At 48.4% G+C, this 19,729-nt stretch overlaps 10 protein-coding genes across 13 annotated transcripts; 3 read left to right on the forward strand and 7 right to left on the reverse strand.

Moving 5' to 3' along the window:
• Positions 1-191: 191 nt before the first annotated feature.
• Positions 192-1,253, reverse strand: FOXG_11707 (threonine aldolase; the record flags this gene model as incomplete). The annotated part of the gene is made up of 1 exon (XM_018391424.1): positions 192-1,253. One exon carries the CDS (start codon positions 1,251-1,253, stop codon positions 192-194), a length of 1,062 nt encoding a protein of 353 aa, XP_018250066.1.
• A 291-nt stretch (positions 1,254-1,544) lies between these two features.
• On the reverse strand, positions 1,545-3,260 carry FOXG_11708 (uncharacterized protein; the record flags this gene model as incomplete). Its single annotated transcript, XM_018391425.1, has 4 exons — positions 1,545-2,277; positions 2,325-2,607; positions 2,656-3,077; positions 3,127-3,260. The coding sequence occupies 4 exons, from the start codon at positions 3,258-3,260 to the stop codon at positions 1,545-1,547; spliced, it is 1,572 nt and encodes a 523-aa protein (XP_018250067.1).
• A 176-nt stretch (positions 3,261-3,436) lies between these two features.
• FOXG_11709 (uncharacterized protein) lies at positions 3,437-6,134 on the reverse strand. 2 transcript variants are annotated; one of them, XM_018391426.1, is made up of 3 exons: positions 4,982-6,134; positions 4,423-4,931; positions 3,437-4,372 (listed from the first exon to the last, which is right to left on the reverse strand). In XM_018391426.1, exons 1-3 carry the CDS (start codon positions 5,113-5,115, stop codon positions 3,522-3,524), a joined length of 1,494 nt encoding a protein of 497 aa, XP_018250068.1. In that variant the 5' UTR covers positions 5,116-6,134; the 3' UTR covers positions 3,437-3,521. The 2 variants fall into 2 exon arrangements, with proteins under 2 accessions (XP_018250068.1, XP_018250069.1); XM_018391427.1 differs by having other exon boundaries at positions 4,423-6,134.
• On the forward strand, positions 5,549-6,889 carry FOXG_11710 (arylsulfatase A; the record flags this gene model as incomplete). Its single annotated transcript, XM_018391428.1, has 1 exon — positions 5,549-6,889. The coding sequence occupies one exon, from the start codon at positions 5,549-5,551 to the stop codon at positions 6,887-6,889; it is 1,341 nt and encodes a 446-aa protein (XP_018250070.1).
• Positions 6,890-6,894: 5 nt separating this feature from the next.
• On the reverse strand, positions 6,895-8,923 carry FOXG_11711 (uncharacterized protein). Its single transcript, XM_018391429.1, has 2 exons — positions 8,632-8,923; positions 6,895-8,577 (listed from the first exon to the last, which is right to left on the reverse strand). Exons 1-2 carry the CDS (start codon positions 8,811-8,813, stop codon positions 7,008-7,010), a joined length of 1,752 nt encoding a protein of 583 aa, XP_018250071.1. The 5' UTR covers positions 8,814-8,923; the 3' UTR covers positions 6,895-7,007.
• An 8-nt stretch (positions 8,924-8,931) lies between these two features.
• On the reverse strand, positions 8,932-10,588 carry FOXG_11712 (uncharacterized protein). The gene is made up of 2 exons (XM_018391430.1): positions 9,863-10,588; positions 8,932-9,813 (listed from the first exon to the last, which is right to left on the reverse strand). The coding sequence occupies exons 1-2, from the start codon at positions 10,350-10,352 to the stop codon at positions 9,356-9,358; spliced, it is 948 nt and encodes a 315-aa protein (XP_018250072.1). The 5' UTR covers positions 10,353-10,588; the 3' UTR covers positions 8,932-9,355.
• A 681-nt stretch (positions 10,589-11,269) lies between these two features.
• On the reverse strand, positions 11,270-13,277 carry FOXG_11713 (uncharacterized protein). The gene has a single exon (XM_018391431.1). The coding sequence runs from the start codon at positions 13,171-13,173 to the stop codon at positions 11,581-11,583; it is 1,593 nt and encodes a 530-aa protein (XP_018250073.1). The 5' UTR covers positions 13,174-13,277; the 3' UTR covers positions 11,270-11,580.
• A 1,243-nt stretch (positions 13,278-14,520) lies between these two features.
• On the forward strand, positions 14,521-16,073 carry FOXG_11714 (uncharacterized protein). The gene has a single exon (XM_018391432.1). The coding sequence runs from the start codon at positions 14,599-14,601 to the stop codon at positions 15,883-15,885; it is 1,287 nt and encodes a 428-aa protein (XP_018250074.1). The 5' UTR covers positions 14,521-14,598; the 3' UTR covers positions 15,886-16,073.
• A 37-nt stretch (positions 16,074-16,110) lies between these two features.
• FOXG_11716 (cyclopropane-fatty-acyl-phospholipid synthase) lies at positions 16,111-19,159 on the reverse strand. 3 transcript variants are annotated; one of them, XM_018391435.1, is made up of 4 exons: positions 18,656-19,159; positions 17,481-18,604; positions 17,328-17,436; positions 16,111-17,277 (listed from the first exon to the last, which is right to left on the reverse strand). In XM_018391435.1, the coding sequence occupies exons 1-4, from the start codon at positions 18,773-18,775 to the stop codon at positions 17,092-17,094; spliced, it is 1,539 nt and encodes a 512-aa protein (XP_018250076.1). In that variant the 5' UTR covers positions 18,776-19,159; the 3' UTR covers positions 16,111-17,091. The 3 variants fall into 3 exon arrangements, with proteins under 3 accessions (XP_018250076.1, XP_018250075.1, XP_018250077.1); XM_018391434.1 differs by having other exon boundaries at positions 16,920-17,436; positions 18,656-18,856; XM_018391436.1 differs by having other exon boundaries at positions 16,920-17,277; positions 17,328-18,604; positions 18,656-18,856.
• On the forward strand, positions 16,171-16,797 carry FOXG_11715 (uncharacterized protein; the record flags this gene model as incomplete). Its single annotated transcript, XM_018391433.1, has 1 exon — positions 16,171-16,797. The coding sequence occupies one exon, from the start codon at positions 16,171-16,173 to the stop codon at positions 16,795-16,797; it is 627 nt and encodes a 208-aa protein (XP_018250078.1).
• Positions 19,160-19,729: the final 570 nt, after the last annotated feature.

The raw sequence follows: 19,729 nt of genomic DNA on the forward strand, positions 1-19,729 counted from the left end.
ACTCTTCTTTATATAGATCTCTGGTACACGAGATATCGAACTGTTACGTCTCTTGAACTTCAGGGACGCAGATGCGATGTCATGTTTTGATTAGTTGGTAGTCTATCAGCAGGCATTTTAAATCTCATAAACAAGTAAGTAAATTATTTCCAAACCCAGATTCATCATAGCTTTTCAATCTCCAACGCCTTCTACCCCGTCCAAGAATGCACCATCTCCACAAACCTCTCAACCTGCGCCCCTTCGGTCGCCCACGTCGTCAACAATCTAATAACAGCCTCATCATCACCACACTTCTCCCAAACATAAAAACTAAAACTCTCCTTCAGTACCTTGATCAGTCCCAACGGCAACACCGCAAAAACCTGATTCGTCTCCGTCGCAGCATACACTGAAAATCCTCCCTGCGCAATACCGCTCGATAACGACTCAGCTGCCAAATTCGCCTTGCGCGCTAGTTCAAAATAGAGATCTCCCTCGAAGAGCTCTGCGAATTGTGCGCCGATGACACGGCCTTTTGCGAGGAGTGAACCGTGCTGTTTGACGTAGAATTCGAATTCGGAGGAGAGGCGGGCGTCTTTTACGACTACGGCTTCGCCGAGAAGGGCGCCGTTTTTTGTGCCGCCAATCCAGAATATGTCTGTGAGTTCGAGGATGTCGGAGAGGGTCATGTCGTTTGCCTTTGAGGCGAGGGCTGTGCCTATTCGAGCGCCGTCGAGGAAGAGAGTCAGGCCTTTCTTTTCGCAGACTTGTTTTATAGCTGCGAGTTCGGCTCTCGAGTATATGGTTCCGATCTCAGTTGCGTTGGATATATACACCAGTCGAGGTTTCGCCATGTGAGGAAAATGCCAATTATCATCTAATGCTCGCTCGATCGTCGCAGGCGTAAGTTTTCCATTCTGAGGTGTGACGTTGATGATTTTGTGGCCGCTTGCTTCTACCGCGCCTGTTTCTCTTGTAACGATATGCCCGGAGCTAGCAGCGATAACAGCTTCATGGGGTCGAAGACATGCAGCGATAGAGATGGCATTGGCTGATGTCCCACTCGGCACGAAGAATATGCCAACGTCATTACGGCCGAGATGTCGACGAATTCGTTGCCGTGCAAGATCGCAGTACGTATCGCCTCCGTAGCCGGTTTCTTGGGTTGTATTGCTGGTGATTAACGCTTTGAGAAGAGCAGGATGTGCACCCTCGCTATAATCGTCCATGAAACTATAGCGAGGAATTGAAGTTGGTATTTGAGACGGCATTTTTGACGATGAATTGGAATGGTGGTTGTGATGGTGCTGTACTAATTCTGGCATTTCTATATAGATGATTTCATCCCCACTCGATGATCCACAGATGAATCACAGAATCGAGGTGTTAGTAACTGGCGTGTTAGTCAAACCCGTCGTGGTGGGTCGTTTACTCAACATTCCATTACGCTTCCCGAAACTTTACCAAACCCAATTGCGCTAACAATGCCGTCTTCACACGTGTATTGCATCATGTGAGAGTTTATTTTTTGATAGATAACGCGAACCGGCCCGGTTGGTTGATCATGGGGACATTGATATCGTATTCGCTGCATCGAGAGAAAAATCGATGAAGCTTCGATAAGTCTCCACAGTTGAGGAGTCGAGCGGTTTCGGATACGTAAGGATCTTTTGATACTTTGGCTTCAGCGGCATTCCCGTTGCTGTGAGATCGCTGGCCTGGTCCCAGAGTTCAGGATACTTTTCGAAGAATGCGGGGTCGATCTTGTAGTAGCCCGCGCCCTTGTCCATGTTCAATTTATTAAACGCGGCGCGAGCATACGCAGGTGATGAGAATAACGTTGAAATGTCTGGTGCAGGGAGCATAGCAATCGTGTTTTCGCTCTCGGATGTTCCGGACGACATGGTGTTGATGAGGTCTGTTACACGCACGTAGACCGTTATCTGCGGGGCACCCAGGACGAGATCTGACATGAGCGCCTCAACGACGTAGCCTGTTACAGCGTCGCAGAAGATCTGGTCGATGTGAGGGTTTGCAGAGTGCAGCTGAATTAAGCGATCGCGAATTGTAGGAAAGGGGATCCAGTCGATGATGCCGGGGTGAGGATTCTCAAGCTGTGCTGTTGTAGGGCGATAGCGGGAATGGAGTTTGTTGAAGGTTGCGGAGGATGGGTAGAGTTGCCAGGCTGTGAGTTCGATGATGTGGTAGAAGCGTGTTTTGGCGTACCATGCCATTACGTCTGGACGGGTCATGCTGTTGAACATGGATAAAACCATAAGGACTGGTTGGTAGACACTAGATATGTTAGGAAGCTTCGAAGATATTGAGATGGAATGGCATACCTCTGGACAGGATTATGACCTTCTGGAACAAATCCAAGAGTATTAAGCTTGTTCTTGAGCATTCGCTGAAGTAATTGGATATGATCCGAGAATGGTGAATTGGTAAACGAGTAATCTTTCCCTAAAACCATGCTTGACTCGGCTGTCGCATTGATGGCAGTTAGATAAGGCTGCATGCCCATCTGATACTCGTGGCTCCAGATGTTTGGGATCTGAGAGTAGAATGGACTTGTTCCGGAAACATTGATGAGTTCTGATGAGATGCCATTATCTGTCGTTGGAGCTGTGTGTCACTGTTAGCTTGATTTCGATTCCGGATGGCAATGCTTACCGCTGACGTTTGATGATGAAAACGGTGCATCAAAGTCTAGAATCGACGGATCAAACGCCTCCAAGTCAATCGACTGCAACGCCGACTCTTCAACAATCTGTTCATCATTCCTAGTCTTCCCATTCACCCGCTGATCTCTTTCTCTCTCACCATCTCTGCGTCGCTCATCCCCCTCACCACTCGCCGTATCATCAAGCGTCTTAGCCACCGAGTCACTCAACAACTGCACCGACGCCATCATCCGCGACATCTTCGTCTGAACATCAATCAACTGCTGTCTCAGCAATCGATTCTCCTTCTGAAGCGCTTCTACACGCTCACTATCAGATCGCTGGTCCGCATTCACGCGGTTCTTCAGCTCGCGAATACATTCTGCCTGTCTACGACGAAACGCTCGTTGCGATAAGCGATTGCGGAGTTTTCTACATTTGTTAGGGAATATGAAGAGGTGCCGGGGGTGAGGGGACGAACTTTCGTTCTTGCTCATTCAGAGTGGTGTTCTTCTCGTCCGTGTGAGGTGAGTCCATGATGGCCCGGGGATCTTGTCTCGGTGTGCAGATGCTCAGCTTGACAGGGCTTGTTATCGAGCCTGGATCGACCGGCATTTGAGAGTCAGCGGTGGAGAGGGAGCTTTTTCATTGGAGGTTGATGCTTGGAGCGGCCTTTTGCGGTTAGGGACGGTCAATTTGGGCCGTTGTCGGGGTTCGTCCCCACCGAAGAAGGGAACTTTTAGGGCCAGGGACTAAGCCGCTTTCACCTGATACCATCATTCTTCATCACGTCCTTTAAAGTGAAGTAATAGAGAGGCCAGGCTTGTAGAACGATGACATATACACACGAACGATTGCCATTACAGGGCTCAACATCTACAGCTGGAAGCGCTGGCTTCTACCAACCTGCTCATCAACATCCCCCTCATTCTCAACGAGCTCCCTCTCCAATTTCTTATTCTGTCGCCAGTAAACCCCCATAATCACCGCAGTAATCGGCAGAGCAGCCGCATACAACAAGACAATAGCCAAGAATCCCTTTGTATACTTTGGCGCATCACTCTCACGAAAAAGCTGCTTTCCAGCTAGTCCACCAGCATTACTCCCAATGACAACCAACGCCAATCCAATACTGCGCTTCTCAGCAGATCGAGTATTGATACTCAACCAGGCATCATTGAGACCTTGAGATAACGCATTGCCACTACTTAAGAGGGTGAAGAGGGCGTATTTGGTCCACTTGTCTTTATCAGTAGATCCAAACAAAGCACCGCCGAATGTAATACTCCAAAGAAACGCGACCATGCACCATAGACCTCGCTGCTTCGTTTTGTCGGAAGCCCAAGCGATGGCGAAGCTGAGAAAAACGACGAGGAAGCTGCTGACGGAGTTTAGAAGGTTGGAGTTGATCTTGCTGAAGCCTAGACTTCGAATGATGGTTGGTCCGTAGAGTTGAAGGCCGCCCTTTGGAGCGAGAGATATGACGTTTAGAATAGTGTGGATCCATATACGGTAATCAGTGAGGGCGGCGGTAACGCCTCGGAATGTGATCTTTGCGTGGGCTTCGGTCTTGGAGATGTCTTCTTGATAGATTCGGTCGTGCATGATTTCACGCTCACGAGAGGTGAAAAGGTCGAAACGGCCGTGAATAGGTTTCGTGTGAATTGGTGATCGGGGTAGAAGAAGGATGAAGACGAAGAAGACCAGCAGAGTAAAGATGCCCTCAACTGTTTCGTGTTAGCAATGTCAATTACGAAGCTTTGTAAGAGGGACGAACTGATGAAGAGCCACTGCCAGCCAGCCAGACCAGCTATACCGCCCATCTGCAAGACACCAGCAGCAATCAGCGACCCCGTAGCAGTAGCAAAGTAATTCCCAAAGTAAAAAACCGACGTCCTCAACGCCAACTCCTTCTCCCGATAAAACAGCGCAAGCATATACTGTCCGCCGGGGATAAACCCAGCTTCGAAGAACCCCAAAAGAAATCGTGTCGCAAAGAAGGAATGCACGTTCGTAACCCAAGCTTGTGTCAACGCAACAGTTCCCCAGATAAGCACCTGGCCCGTCAGCCAGATCGGCGCGCCGAGCTTTTGGAGGATGATGTTGGAGGGGATTTCGGCGATGATTATGCCGGCCATCATGAGCTGATCGCCAAGATTGACATCGTCTTTGGTGATGTTTAGATCGGTTGTGAGCGTGTCGGTTAGGGCGTTGCTGATGTTGCTGCGGTCGAGCTGGAGGGCGTAGAAGCCGAGGACGAGAAGGGGCATGAGGATCATGTCGAGCCTAGTATGTGAGCTCGGGGCGCCAATTGGGAGAAGGGGTTGTCAACTTACTTTCTGACAACTGCCTTCTCTTCGTCATCTGTCCAAGTAGGATGCGCAACAATTGACTGCGGCGCATCATCAAGATCGTGGGTTTCCTTATCAGCCTGAACGTGATCCATCTTAGTAGATTTATCCAGCGCCATGTTGATACAAGCCCAAATATACTGGGTAATTCAGCAGCCTGTATCGAATTGATCGTCCAGTCGTCGACTATCAGCCGTCTTTATACCCATCCATCACCATCCCAAGAGTTATAGCTTCTTAACATGATAAGATATCATAGATGATCAGCTGCGCACGCCATTAAATGTTAAGATCGCGTATCTTTACCCTTCAAGAAGGTTTGCTAGGTTATTGAAGGGAAGATGATTTTAGTCTTCGGAGGTGAGCGTCGGCGATGAGCGAAAATGTGGGGTTTCGGACGGTTCGCCGATGGCTTCAAGCTGAGCCCTTGAACATACGCGATTGACGAGGATAATGAGCTAACAGCGAAGTTTAAATGAGGTTGACTCAGTGTAGAATATTTGTTTGTAGCCAGAGCCAAGCAACAACGTCTGCAAACTGAAGCGATTCGAAATGTCCAAAGATCCATCAAAACCAAACATCGTGCTCATCCTAGCTGACAACCTCGGTTGGGGTGAGCTCGGCTGCTATGGCGGAGGCATTCTTCGCGGCGCTGCGACACCGCGCATCGACAAACTCGCCACAGAAGGTCTTCTTCTTCATAACTTCAACGTGGAGAGTGATTGCGTTCCCACGCGCTCGGCCTTGATGACAGGTCGTCATCCCATCCGAACTGGCTGCCGACAATCTGTGCCAGCTGGATTTCCTCAAGGTCTTACAAATTGGGAGCGTACACTGCCGGAATGTCTCAAGCCAAAGGGTTATGCGACGGCTCATCATGGAAAGTGGCATCTTGGTGATATTCCTGGTCGGTATCCTTCTGATAGGGGTTTTGACGAGTGGTTTGGAATTCCGAGAACGACTGATGAGAGTCAGTTTACGTCTGCTTTGGGATATACACCTGAAGTTGCGGAATTGCCATACATCATGAAAGGTGTTGCGGGACAAGATTCTGAGAATGTTTGCGTGTATGACCTCGAAAAGCGAAGGCTGATCGATGAGATGCTAGTTGACCAGTCAAAAGACTGGCTGTCGCGTCAAGTCAAGGCAGAGAAGCCCTTCTTCTTGTACCATCCCCTTGTCCATCTGCATTTCCCGACTCTGCCGCATCGCGACTTCGAAGGGAAGACAGGGCAGGGAGAGTTTGCTGACTCTATGGCTGAAATGGACTATCGAGTTGGTCAACTGATCGATCACCTGGATGAGCTTGGAGTTCGTGAGAACACAGTCTTGATATTTGCCTCTGACAACGGACCTGAGTTTAGACCTCCATACAGAGGTACTGCTGGGCCGTGGTCTGGGACGTACCATACTGCCATGGAGGGGAGCTTGAGAGTCCCTTTCATCATACGATGGCCGGGAAAAGTCCCTGTTGGGGTAACATCCAACGAAACCGTCCACGTAACCGATATTTTCACAACCATCCTTCAAGTTGCGGGTGCAGAGGTCCCAAACGATAGACCCATCGATGGCATCAGCCAGGTAGCGTTCTTCAAGGACCCGACTGCTGTCAAATCTCAGCGCGAAGGCTTCCTCTTCTATATCAAGGATGAGCTACGAGCTGTGAAGTGGAAAGACTGGAAGCTTCATTTGGTCTGGGAACCAAAGGTCAACCAATCTTCTGGAAAGCTGGAATCTCCATATTTGTTCAATGTGGTGAGAGATCCAAAGGAGGAAACAGATATTTTGGCGTATAATACCTGGGTCTTGCAGCCGGTTATGAAGCTGAGAGCGGCATTTGAGAAGAGTTTGAGGAGTGATCCAGCACCGCCTGACCCACTCAAAGGTCTCTAAGGCTGCTCTAAATTGAGAAAGACAACGGAAGACATGAGTATAAGTCGTGGAAATTAAAATAAATATGCCCATAAATTCTTTTCTTTTCTCGGAGGCTGATGGGTGACTGCTGTTACAATTATGTTTGATCGAATATCCACGGATCCAGAGTAGGCGGAGTTGTCGTCCATAACGTCGCCGTCCCATCTAGATCCAATGACGGGACAACATTATGCCCAAACAAAAACTCACTTGAGATATCCATCGGGAGCTCGGAAGCCATCTCGTCAATAGTGGCTGACATCTCATCAAAGCGGTCACGATATGAAGCTCCAGGAGGATACCGCTCTGCCATTCCCCACAGAACCGTTGAACATACAGATACCCGACTCTTCAACGCGTTCACATCAAACACTGCGCCTTGGAGTGTAAGACTCTTGATACAGTGGATCAAGGCTGCACCAGACTGGAACAGGTTTGGTGTCGTTCGCCAGTAGAACCTCAACTTGCCCTCTTTGAAGCCCTCTCTGTAGAGCTCAATGCTTGTGGAAGCATATTGCGCAAGATCTCTCAGCTCTTCTTCTGAAAGGTGAGGAAAGTGGCGAGATGGTGAGAAAAGAGAGACAAGAGTCATGTACAAAGCGCCGTCGAAGAAGTTCTGGGGCGCAAGCTTTGACTTTGCGTCCACCGGGGGCACATTGGCATGCCAATCCATAAGGCGGTTTTTCATACCCATCTTCCACGCTTTATAGTCGAAGAAGTTGCCATTTGCGGGAGGTTTGTAGTTGAGAGTGTGAAAGATTTCGTATTCGAGTTGGCGGAAGAGAACGCAGTGGTTTGCTAATGGGCTTGAGGACTCAGGTCCGCTTGTTGAGGGAAGGGGCGTAAAGATAGCTTCGTCGGGTATTGATCGCGGTCGATTGAGTATGACACAGAGGTTTGTTTCGAGGATGTATGTGGACCAGAATACCCGACGTCTCTGGTTGACTTCTGCTTCAGATTCATGCGCGCTGTTTGTCACGGAAAGGCGAGTTTCGTTTAGCAGGTCGAGATCAATAGCTAATCGCGTCGCTAGACCGATAAAGTGCCAAGCTGCAGAGAGATTTGAAGCGAAAATGGTATACTGTACGACGAGGAGAAGGTTTTGGAGGTGTTGAAGATCGCCTCTCCACGTAGCCTGCGGCCGCTCTGTGAGTATTCCAATAGCTGATGCGAAGAACGAGTCAGATGCAACGGTTGGAACAGAAGAATCCGTTCTGTTGAGAAGTCTAATAGCGATGGCTAGGACCATGCAAAGCTGGAATTTCTGGATTGAGGTGCCTTGCTTGGCAGTAAGCTGTTCTTGGTACAAGGCGGCGATGGTACTGTGAAATGATTCTTCGTCCAGAACAGGTGAGAAGAAATTTGAGTGTTCGAAATATGTGGCGGTGAGTTGGATGGCAGTCGGTTTGGGAGGAAACTTGATGGTTTCAGGTACGGTGATACTGTCGAGTAGAGCATGGTAGCCCGAGTCTTCGGGGTGCTGTAAATCAACTGGCTTAGGAACAAGTAGACCGAGCAAATTCAGATCGCTAGAATGAGGTGCTTCTGGTGTCGATTCGAGAGCATCCTGGGAGACCCGGCTTCCCGCCACAGACTCTGTATCTATCCCTTGGCTACGCAGTGCAAGTTCAAGCTCGGCGACTCGATCCTCCAGACTCTTGATGTAACTGTACAGTATATAAGCGAAAGATTCGTTTGGATGAGGAGTAGGCGTCAATTACCTTCGAGGCGCAGATTGGCCGTCTATGTCAACGCTTACACAGGGAACTCCGGCACGTGTACAAGATGAACACGCCGGGATGTTCTGATCACAACGCTGTTTCCGGGACTTGCATCGCTGACAGGCTGTCACATTCGCACGTCGGACACCGCTCCGCTTGCGATTTGAGGGAGGATTGTCCATTTCTGATGGCACTAAAATGGTTGGTCATAATGGAGATATTTAGGAGTTGAAAGTTCGCCGAAGCTGTAGGCTTTCCCCGCATTGACGCGATAAGCGAAGATCAACCAATCCCGGTCGCGCGAGGAAGAGAACAGTGGGTCAGCTTGATCCCGACTAGGAAATACTGGGAAGAACAAACGTATTCCAATTGAAATTCATAGAAAGTGTTGAGGCCTAGTATTTTTCACGAAGCTGAAATAGTAAGCATAAACTAAAAGTCAAATAGTTGAATCTTCGACACGATCGTGCATTGTACTAAATATCATTATGTTTGGTTGGCTGTTGTGCCGTCTATGTGAACTTCTAGACTGCCTGTATCTACTTGCCCGAATATCAATTGAATCTTTCAAAACCATTGCCTGGTGCTATCCGTTAAATACCAAGACAGGAAAGTTCTAATCTCCACAGACACTTGCCGTCAAGACGATACCAGAGTAGGTCTCAGCTTAATCGACAGCACAACAAAAAAGGGTCATTAGAATCGAAAACTAGTTCACACCATTTTAAGAGCAGTGAACCACACCATCACTGTGAGTGTGGCACTCCTTAGGAGCCTCCTTGGTAGCACTAGGCTTAGCCGAGTCCGCCTTGGTAGGAGTCTCCTTCTCCTCCGCCTCACCAGTGCATCCCTCACCAGGAGCAGCAATGTCGTAAGCGTAAACGTCAATAGCGAAGTACTGAAGTGCGTCGCTGTCGATAACGCTCTTGGAAGGATCGGTTTTAGCGAGCTCGAGAGCTTCAGCGTAGTCTTCGGCGAAGTGGTCGACGATGCCCTCGCTGATGGTTGGGACGTGGAGGACGCGGTGCAGGAGATCAGTGGCCCAGAAGGTGTTGAGCTTGGATTGGGCGACGGTGTAGCCGAGACCGCAGACGGAGTCGAGACTGCGGCGGATCTCGAAGGAGAGAGGGCAGATGACAGTCTCGGTGGTGGCGTTGTCACCTCGCCAGTGGCCAGCCCATTCTACAATCGTTAGTAACCCGTTCATAATAAATATATAGTCATAACTTACTATCCTGAGTAGCGCAGTTCTTGTCAGGATCATCGCAACGGAACAGCATACCCGCCTTGTTGGCGTTGATAACACGATCATACCAACCAATAGGCGTAGCAGTCGAGCCATTACCAAAGTACTTCTGCTTGAACTCAGACTCATTTCCCCATCGGAGGAGATGGTCCTTTGCGTGCTGAGCTAGCTGAACAGTCTCATCCAGAGCATTGACCAGCTGACGACGAAGCGTCGCGTTGCAGGACTGGTGGATGGGATAATCCTTGGCCCAGCCCTCAGACCAGTCGTAAACGCTGTTGGTGGCGGTGGTCTGAGGAGCAGACTTTGTCTGGCTGGTCTCCGCGCGGCCGAAGATGGGAGTGGCGGTGGCTGCTCCGAGGAGGACGGCTACGGCGGTGGTTTTGAACATCATCTTGACGGTTGATTGTAGAGGGAGAGATGTAGCTCTGGAATTGGCGGATGAGGCTGAGAGGCTGAGGAAACAACTATTCATGCAGGAGGTATTGCATGGTATTTATACATCTCTTCTGCGGTCCGTCATAGCATCCGGGTTCCTAGATTCTGGGAATAGCCAGCCACTCACGGCTGAAAATCCTTCAGACCCTTGTCTTGGTGTATCTCGTGGGGGCTCTTACAAGGTTTGACCGTTCAACCGGTCGATGCATTAGCAAACAGAGCCCATCAAGAGATTTTTCAGTGGCGTCATATCTAAACATCCAACAAATCACATCATCACATTGACTCTTAGGATTGTTGTTAGCCTCGGTGCTTTCTGGCATGACATGTCTATCAGGGTTCTTGTTCCCACTACGCGGTAACTATCAAGGTATCTTGGCACTAAGAAGCAGTGGATCGGGACCAAACGCTTATTCTCAATTAAGGTAAATAATATGCTTAACCCACCGTTGCAACCTTGTTGGTCAGCTATGCTTAAGTCTCTGCGCTTTTATCCCCCACGGAATATTCAATAATTTGTCTAATGGCGCGTGATCGGTGAGATCGTTTGCATGCATGGTGAGGCATTTTACAGAGGTCCGGTTCGCGTTCCCCGACGAGTTTCTGCATGGATTGATGGTTTTTGTGATTTTATACGCTGTTGCCAGTCTATTGACAGCTCTGGATCAGCTGGATGCCTAGCTAGCATCCTCGGCGTCGTGGTTGGGGGCCTACTATTGGCCAAACCTGGAGGATTCTAGACCTCCAAAAAGGTACTCGCCAATGCTGAACTTGGGCTTCAAGAAAAAGGACTGGACGAATACCGGATTAATGATGGAAGATTCAAAATACCGAAGCCTAATTCGACCAAGAGGGTGAATGGTCAGGCGAAGATGGCATGCTTGCTTCTCTCACATTATGTCGAACATAGATGACAAACGCGTGGCGCTTGGTGGAGGTGAATCAATACAATATCTCTTCAATTAGCCTTCTTGTTGGTTCTGAGCATTAGGAACTCGAATGTCTTAACATTGAAAGGACTTGTCGATATCTTCGTTCAAGTTTATGTGCGTGGGTCTTGCGAAAAGGCCAAGGTTAGCAGGCTCCCCCACCGGTTCGACTCAGCCGAACCAATTGTTGTCACCATCTGCTTCACAAACATTATCTAATCCTTCATCCTAGGCTTTTCATGATACACACTGTTCTTGGGAAACTTTCTCCCTTGTAACTAAAATGGGGCCCAAATTCTCTAACAACGTATGCCGTGCCAATTTGGTCACTGGTCTTTATGCCTTCTCCAAATCACTAGGCCTCGCCCATAAGCCCTCAGGTTCAGCACCCTTCGCAACCCTCAACAACTTTCTCTTCTCCCTCTGCTCATTATACGTATCCAACCACTCCTTAGAATGCCCAGCCAAAGGCTCAATCTCATTATCAACAAGACTAGAATTCGCCCAGTCCAATAAATCCCTCACATACTCGATCTCTTCACCATCGCCCGCCAAACTATGAAATTTCCTCCCACGTCCCTTGCTAGCAGCACGCTCATCATATTCCTGTCTCAAAGACTGAATATCAGGTAGAGACGTCTTTCCAGTGAGTACTCGGGCGAGAACTTGTGCTTGGAAATCAAAGAGGGAGAATGTCGCGGTGTAATATGGTACGCCGATGAATGAGAGTGATGGATCTTCGGTGTAGAATATGTCTTTGTGGAGGTTATGAACCATGTTTCCCTCAGAGGTTATGAGAATATCTCGCGTTGCGTTGTTGGCGGATACATCATCGCGGTGATATTGCGCGAGGAAGGGGTACGATGTTAGGTAGCCGGTAGCCAAAACGACAGCATCGACATCATCAAGTACCTTTCCATCACTCAAAAGAACTCGACTCTTCAACCCTCCAGTATCTGGGTCCTTCTTCAACACAAATTTCTCAATCCCTCCAACATGCTCAACGCTCCCAGGGAACATCGAAGGCGGCAAGTCAAAGTCACCGCCCCTGGTACTCTGAACAACCCTCTTCGCTGTCTCACTAGTCTCACGGCAAACATCATACGCCGAGGCTCCCCCACCAACAACCAATACAGTCTTTCCTCTAAATTGCTCCGGTCGACGATACTGCTTAGTGTGTATAACATCATCACCAAAGTGAGCTTTCCATTCAGCAAGACCAGGAGTATCCGGAATGCGGGGGAGGTTATAATGCCCAGTCGCCACGACGACAGCATCGAATTTCCAATTCCGCTCGATTATTCTTGGTTCCCCTTCGCCTTTGAGGAGAGTTATCGTTCGAATATTCCAGTAGCTTTCATCGTCGCTCTTTTTGACGTCCTCAACGCGTGTATAAAATACTGTTGCATCGTCGACTCCAAACTCTTTGCTCAAGCCTTGGAGATAACTTTGGATTGGTTCATGACCGGTGATATCTTCAGTTCCCTTTGGCCATGGGCCAAGATTGCTGTAGAGCAGACTTGTAGGGACGTTGTTTCGAAGACCGAAATAAGCGGGGCCGGGAGGAGAGAATGCAACGTCGAGATCGTTCCGGTCTTTAGTCTCGAGGGGATGAGCAGTGCTTTCGGTTTTGGGTTTGGAGATGGTTCGGCTTGATGAGAATTGTCCTGGGAGCGAAGTCACATAGTCACCGGCAGAGGGCTTTTCGCTGGGGTAGTCCGTAGTCGCTGCTCTGGGATCGTAGTGCCATACTCCAGATGTGACGCCAGATCGTTCGAATACAGTGACATCGGCTCCCTCTTTCAGTAGATATGCTGCCGAACAGATTCCGCTGACACCGGCGCCAATTACAGCGACTTTGATGTCGGGGCCGAACTTGGTGGACTCTTCGGGCGAAGGTGATCGATCACCATTTAGGAAAGGACTCATATTGGCTGTACTGTTTAGGATATACCTGATAATGAATCGTATTGCAGAAAAAGGCTTTCTAAATCCAGTCTCTTGAGAGAGTCTACATGGGACGGGGATTATCATATAAACCCCTCAAAACCAGTGGTTTAATATAGTTTCATCCGCAACACCCATTAGTCTTACGATTATCGATACATCTTGTCCGTTTTTGACTCTCTTATCTCCGTTTACTCAGTACAGCTCATACTGTCTCCCTATTGTGTGCGATTGCTGGCACTTGACAGGTCGATAAGACTCCAGTATGGAACCGTTGAGCACGCCATATCGCGAATTATGTCACAAAGGGTATAGTCCAACACTGTAACGCTTGACGTCAATCTAGAACTTTATTGTGCAATTAAATACTATCGATAGCTTAGTAATTATAGGTTGTTTGATAATACATCATTTGATAAGTTGAGGCTCATGGCTTGACCCCATATACTTGAGCCTTCATAAGTAGAGTCCCTGTACCTGTCGCCTTCGAGGCTTTCACATTCTGGAGAGAACATTATTTAAAACGATTGGTCTTATCTCCAGACATTCCATTACTTGTTTCAGTTGATGCTAATTACTTGACTGATTGCTTGCTGTAAGGTCAAAGTTTAGGCTGCTCACATGCATCGAAGACACGATATTCTTTTACACAATATAAGCTTCTACTCATCGACCTTCCGCAATGATAATTGACGCTGACTTGGAGCTGACTTGATAATCCTCACTGATTCACATGACAAAGCCGATGATCCCTTAACAATATTAAAAACGGAATGACCCTGACCTCTACTAAGGTTATTTTCAAATCAGCTCCATTATTCAGCTTCGGACAATGTCCCAAATCCCGAAAGATGTTTCTGGGCATCTGATAATTCCCGTTGGCCCAATCAAATGTCCTAGGCCACTATACTTGATCGCTGCGCCGCAAAGGATTCGCGGAGCCGAGCTATAGTCATCACAAGCGCACGTAATGATTGCAACTACGGAACAGCTTTCCCGCTTTACATCCCCTATCCAACCTGAGCAGCATCATTTTCTACTATCCATAGCCAATTATGGCTCAATGGTTGCATCATCGGATCTCACAATCATTACATAAATCCCTACCTAGAATCAAGGTCAGCTTATCTAAAACTCCGACTCCACCTATAGGATCCAGTATCAGCTTATAGCATCGCTAACTCCAATCCTTCGTATATCGGGTGGTCAATACCAATCACGATGGTCTTATTCAATCTAAATGAGATAAGCCCTGATTTTCAGTTGACGATCTAACCTCAAATTCGGGCCTCGGCAAAAAGTCTAGCTGTTTCCACGTCCCCCTCATTTATCATGAGGATCGCCCTCATGAAACCGGAAGACTAATTCCTCTTCTTCACATCAGACAAATCTCATTATCGACTCAAAATGGCTTCAAAACCTTCTGCAGTCGGTCCAAAAGCCTTGGTCTTATCAGCCCTCACCATAGGTCTAGGTGTTTTCCTCGCCCGCCCCATTAACCGTGTCACAACCGTTCTCGGCTTCTTCCGCACCCCATCCTCCACCGTAGTCTCTGATGCAGGCTTCATAACCATCGACGACACAATTGTCTGCGAAGACGTGCATCTTCACTCTGGTTTACTCTACACAGCTTGTGAAGATTCCTACGCACCGCGGTTCTCGTGGTTTCCTGGTCTGGGCGTTCTGCACGATCCCCTCACGGCTAGCAAGTCGCGTGGGTCTATCCACGTCATAGACCCCAAGACGTTTAAATCGAAAAGATTAGAATTTGAGGGCTTTGAGGGACCTTTTATCACGCATGGTATTGATGTTATTGCTGATCCTAAGGATGAGGATGGGGTTTATATTTTTGCTGTGAATCATGTTCCAAATCCTGAGTACCTTCAGCATGTTGTTGATGGGAAGAAAGATGAGTTTGGCGGAAACAAAGCTGCTTCTCAGGTTGAGATCTTCCATCATCGTGTTGGATCTTCTTCGGTTAAGTATGTCCGATCGATCAGTCATCCTTTGATCCAGACTCCAAACGACATTGTTGCTTTGTCCCCGACAAGCTTTTACGTCACGAACGATCATCATTATCGCGAGGGTCTTATGCGACAGGTCGAGGATATGTACTATGGTGCAAAATGGTCAAACACGATCTATGTTGAAATCACCGATACCCCCTCCAAGGAATCGACATCAGGATTCAATGCTTCCGTCGCTCTGACAGGCCTTCATAACAACAACGGTCTCGGCCACGGACGAACTCCCAACGAAATCGCCATTGGAAGTGCAGCTAGCGGAGATATCCACATATCCACCGTCAAGCCCGACCATAGCATCCAAGTCCTAGAAACAATCCCATTCGACGCCGCCGTCGATAATCCCTTCTACTACACCGATCCATTCGCTAGTGGAGACAGCGACAGCAGCGGTTATGTCTCCGCTGGTCTTTCAAAGGCCTGTGAGCTCGCAAACAACATTGGCATCGACACTGCTACTGAACCAGTAATGGTCTGGCTCGCACAGCGAAAGAATGGAAAGTGGGAAAAGAAGCTTCTTTTTGAAGACGATGGAAAGAGATTGAGGTCTGCGGCTACAGCTGTGTTGATTGGCATTGACCCAAAGCTTGAGGGAGGTAAGAAGAAGGGTTGGTTGTTTGTCACTGGGTTCTATTCACAACATATGGTTGCTGTCAAGGTTGATCTATGATGGCCTCCTGTTGGTGGTGGCAACGGATGAGGCTCATCACTAGCAAATATTGGATCAAGAACTGATAAGGCAAATACTTTCATCGGTTATTGATTGGAAGACGGAGAATTTTGGCGGGTTACGGAAACTTGTCAAAGGCCGACACATACGCACAAGCGTCATGTCAAAGGCTTGTTACGTCATCCATAATCTAGTAGATGATAGATAAAAATCCGAACATTTGAGATCCAATCCATGCCAATTCAATTGATATTAATTCTTGTTTCATCCAGTGTTTGAGCAAAAATGTCTACAGTTGAAATCATCTCTATCTCCACTGCCTTGATGGCATCGGGTGGTATCGCAACCCTCACATTCTTCGACGTGCCAGAGCTTCAATCTCAGCCTGCTTCTCGGTCTCTACCCTCTATCCGATGGCTGTTCAGTCGGGGATCACACGTATTCCCATCAGCCTCACTTCTATCAACCATTGGCTTTATATACTCTGCATCCTCTAGTAACTTCCCAGGCACCGGTCCTCTATACGCTGTCTCAACCAACACTGTCAAAGCCAATACATTCTTAACCGCTGCAGCTCTAGCATTTAGCATCGCGCCGTTTACTCAACTCATGATTCCTACAAACTTCACGCTCATCAAGGAGAATAATAAACTTGGTGGGACGAGGAGTGAAAAAGCGTCTGAGTATGACACATCCACGGGTCGGAGTGCTTGGGAGTCTGTTAAAGGAACGGATGAAGGATTCGAGTTCGCGGACTTAAGCGGTCCTCAGGAACAAACGGAGAGGGAGTCCACGGTAGAAGAAGATGAAAAGGTCCGTGAGTTGCTGGAGAGGTTCCGGTGGTTGAACCTCGTGAGGGCCGTTCTTATTGGCGCTGGAGGAGTTGTTGGTCTCTATGCTGCGACCAGCTAATGGCTTATGAACCTTGTTGAATGATAGCCATCTCACTTCGTTCTGATCTCTCTCAGTTTGCACGGTATTCTCACGTATTGTATGTGCAGGATCGAGGCGTTAAAAGATTATAAAATCAAGATGATGACTCTCCAAACTACCAGGTCCTCCATTAGCTAGTGGCATACTGAATTCACAGATGTAAAGAAACACCGCCAAAACCATTCATAAAATATTCACCCTAGCTACCAACAAAAAATCAACCCGCAAGCGTTTTCATACCACTGAGGTTCACGCCCCTCCAACCAAGGCCCATCACTTAGGCAGAACAGCCTTTCCAGCAGCTCGAGCCGCCTCAAGAGCTCCTTGCAAACCATACTGAGAGTAAACACCGTTGATGCGCTGTGTCGAATTGAGGTTTTTGACAACCACAATCTGGAAGCACGTAGCCGAACCTTGACGGGATGCGATGGTGGAATAAGCCAGGAAAATCTCCCAGATCTGCTCGAGTTAGCTATTTCGTCACCGATTGAGTAACCGGGGATACGTACGCGGAACCACCGTACGCCATATTTGGCTTTGACCTTTTCAGCATTTCCAAGCCAGTTTCTGTACCATCGCCAGAGTGTTCCGGAGTAATGAACGCCAACAGTGTCAACACTGGGCCAGTTAGTGAATACCTTTAAGAAGTTCAAGTAACTTACCTCTTGACCTCGAATCCAGCGCTTTCAAGACATCCAACGTAAAAGGACAACGGCGTCGATGCATCAGCCCCAGGGAAGATATACTTATTCAGGAACAAGCCCCAAATGAAATCCTCATACTGCCACGCCTTTCTCAGCCCCGACAACTGCACATACATCGCCCCATCATCCTCCAGCATCTCATAACACTGACGAAAGAACCCCGTCAACCGCCTCACGCCAACATGCTCCGCCATCTCAAGCTGCGTGATCTTATCAAACTTTTGCTCCGGAATATCACGATAATCACAGCATAAAAGTCTACTCTGCTCCTCGCTCACACCCGCTTTTCTCAACCCATCGTTTCCCCATTGGACTTGATTCCTCGCGAGAGTAACACCTGTGACGTTGGCGCCGTAGTTCAAGCTCGCGAATTTGGCCAAGGTACCCCATCCGCAGCCAATGTCGAGGACTCGATCGCCGGGTTTGATGTTAATTTTTTCGCAGACGATAGCGAGTTTGTTGTCTTGCATTTCTTCAAGTGTTTCTTCGCGGTCGGGGTCTGAGATTATGCCGGAGGTGTATATCATTCGTGGGCCCAGAAACCAAGCGTAATGGTCGTTTCCGCTGTCATAATTCGTGCGAACTTGCTCTTCATCCTGCGAGCGCAGATGAAGAATGACATCGGGGAAGAAAGTGAATAAAATGTAGTTAAACGTCTCGCTGGTGAAATTAAACGTCGCCCAATCATGTCGATATTCAAATACTTCGAGGGCGTCGGCGTTAAGATCGACTTGGCCTGTGAAGTAAAGCTCAAAAAATTTACTCATGGGGACTTTATGCCGGCCTGTATATCGCGCGCGAAGCTGGTCGGTTTTGAAAGTGAGATAAAACTCGATCGGTCGGCCAGGTAAATGGACTTTATCGTTGATTCGCGGGCTCAATTTGGACATGAAAGTCCAAATGACGACTAGCACAGGGACAGTGGTGAAGATGGCGAGGAAAAGTGCAAGCTTAAACCCGCCTCCGAGTTTCCATGAGAGCCATTGGGGAACGCCGTAGAGAGCGACACCGAGGAAGATGTTGGACCATTGTTCGTATCCGGGGCCGTCGGCTGGGAGGGGAGCGTTTTTAATAGCGGGAGACTATTCGCAATAATTAGCAGACATGACACTGCGCAATGGGAGAAGACTTGCATTGGTCAAAGGAACGCCCGGATTCTTGCCAGTAGAGAGTACGTCAGCGGGCGCTTTGGGTGTTGGGATAAAGTCAATATCGCTACTCAAATGAGCGCCTCCATTCTGCTTCAGGGCCATGGTCACCGACTCATTCACCCGAAAACATACGAAATAAAGAATGTAAGAATGAGGTGAGAAGAATGAAAAGATAAACACGACATTAAGCGGTCAAGCAACCCTTTTAATCGCACAGCATGCTGAGCTGATACATCAAGCCACCTCGAAATGATGTGAGGCCCCGCCGCATCCGGGCCTCAGGACGTGCGTGCATTGCATCCCTGCCCAAAGGCGAAAGGAGAAGCCAGAATGTAACCGAAATGAAGAGGGATATCATGAAATTGGGACGCGTAATTGGATGCCTCTGCAGCCTGCAGTGTATTCTGGTGCCTATCGTTTTTATTCTGTAGCCTAATTTATTGGCATTTGGGTATGCCACGCTGCGCTGCGCTGCAAATATCCCTGGTGGTGACGTAGGCGGGCGGAAGATATCCCCGGGCCCGAGACAGCTGCAGTGGCGCATTCTGGGGAGATTTGCACGTGCTTCTGCGCTGATTATGGTCAGAAGGTTTCACATGAGACCGTGTCTCTTTGCCGACAACTAGGGAGAGACGTGCCATAGAGCTGGCGTGCTGAAGAGTACCGAGACCCTGCTGTGCCCCCACGAGTAGACCTGGAAGACAACGGTTTCAGGGAGAGATGGAGCCAGGCTGGCACGCGGGAGATCGGCGCCAGGCACCATGGTTGTGACACGCTGCGCTAAACTCTATCTTGAAACTTTGACATAGAGTCACGAAAGCATATGGCTGTGAAAAGAATGTGAGACAGCATCACCACATGATGTTTGGAAAGCAAAAGAAATGGCTTCTCGGATACTGTATTAAGCAAACCCTCGCTTACATTTATTAGTTTTGTATTATTCGTTGGTTTTATTGACGCGAACTATTCCTTAGGCTAGAAGTGTATGGAACTGTAGGTGATGTTCAATGAAACAGATGATATGCGTCACAGCCAAACTACGGATGCTAACAAGAT

This window comes from Fusarium oxysporum, chromosome 10, assembly GCF_000149955.1.
Source record: "Fusarium oxysporum f. sp. lycopersici 4287 chromosome 10, whole genome shotgun sequence".
Classification (NCBI taxonomy): Eukaryota; Fungi; Ascomycota; class Sordariomycetes; order Hypocreales; family Nectriaceae; genus Fusarium; species Fusarium oxysporum.

Excerpts from the sequence above, each read along its gene's own strand:
- FOXG_11709 (XM_018391426.1), bottom strand. The coding sequence starts at position 5,115 with ATGGCGCTGGATAAATCTACTAAGATGGATCACGTTCAGGCTGATAAG. Across the intron at positions 4,932-4,981 it reads GAGAAGGCAGTTGTCAGAAA|GCTCGACATGATCCTCATGC; the intron begins GTAAGTTGACAA and ends CTCACATACTAG. Across the intron at positions 4,373-4,422 it reads CTGGCAGTGGCTCTTCATCA|TTGAGGGCATCTTTACTCTG; the intron begins GTTCGTCCCTCT and ends AACACGAAACAG.
- FOXG_11711 (XM_018391429.1), bottom strand. The coding sequence starts at position 8,813 with ATGGACAATCCTCCCTCAAATCGCAAGCGGAGCGGTGTCCGACGTGCG. Across the intron at positions 8,578-8,631 it reads GGCCAATCTGCGCCTCGAAG|TTACATCAAGAGTCTGGAGG; the intron begins GTAATTGACGCC and ends TATACTGTACAG.
- FOXG_11714 (XM_018391432.1), top strand. The coding sequence starts at position 14,599 with ATGGCTTCAAAACCTTCTGCAGTCGGTCCAAAAGCCTTGGTCTTATCA.
- FOXG_11713 (XM_018391431.1), bottom strand. The coding sequence starts at position 13,173 with ATGAGTCCTTTCCTAAATGGTGATCGATCACCTTCGCCCGAAGAGTCC.
- FOXG_11716 (XM_018391434.1), bottom strand. The coding sequence starts at position 18,775 with ATGGCCCTGAAGCAGAATGGAGGCGCTCATTTGAGTAGCGATATTGAC. Across the intron at positions 18,605-18,655 it reads CGGGCGTTCCTTTGACCAAT|TCTCCCGCTATTAAAAACGC; the intron begins GCAAGTCTTCTC and ends TATTGCGAATAG. Across the intron at positions 17,437-17,480 it reads GCTGGATTCGAGGTCAAGAG|TGTTGACACTGTTGGCGTTC; the intron begins GTAAGTTACTTG and ends TAACTGGCCCAG.
- FOXG_11712 (XM_018391430.1), bottom strand. The coding sequence starts at position 10,352 with ATGAATAGTTGTTTCCTCAGCCTCTCAGCCTCATCCGCCAATTCCAGA. Across the intron at positions 9,814-9,862 it reads GAACTGCGCTACTCAGGATA|AATGGGCTGGCCACTGGCGA; the intron begins GTAAGTTATGAC and ends TAACGATTGTAG.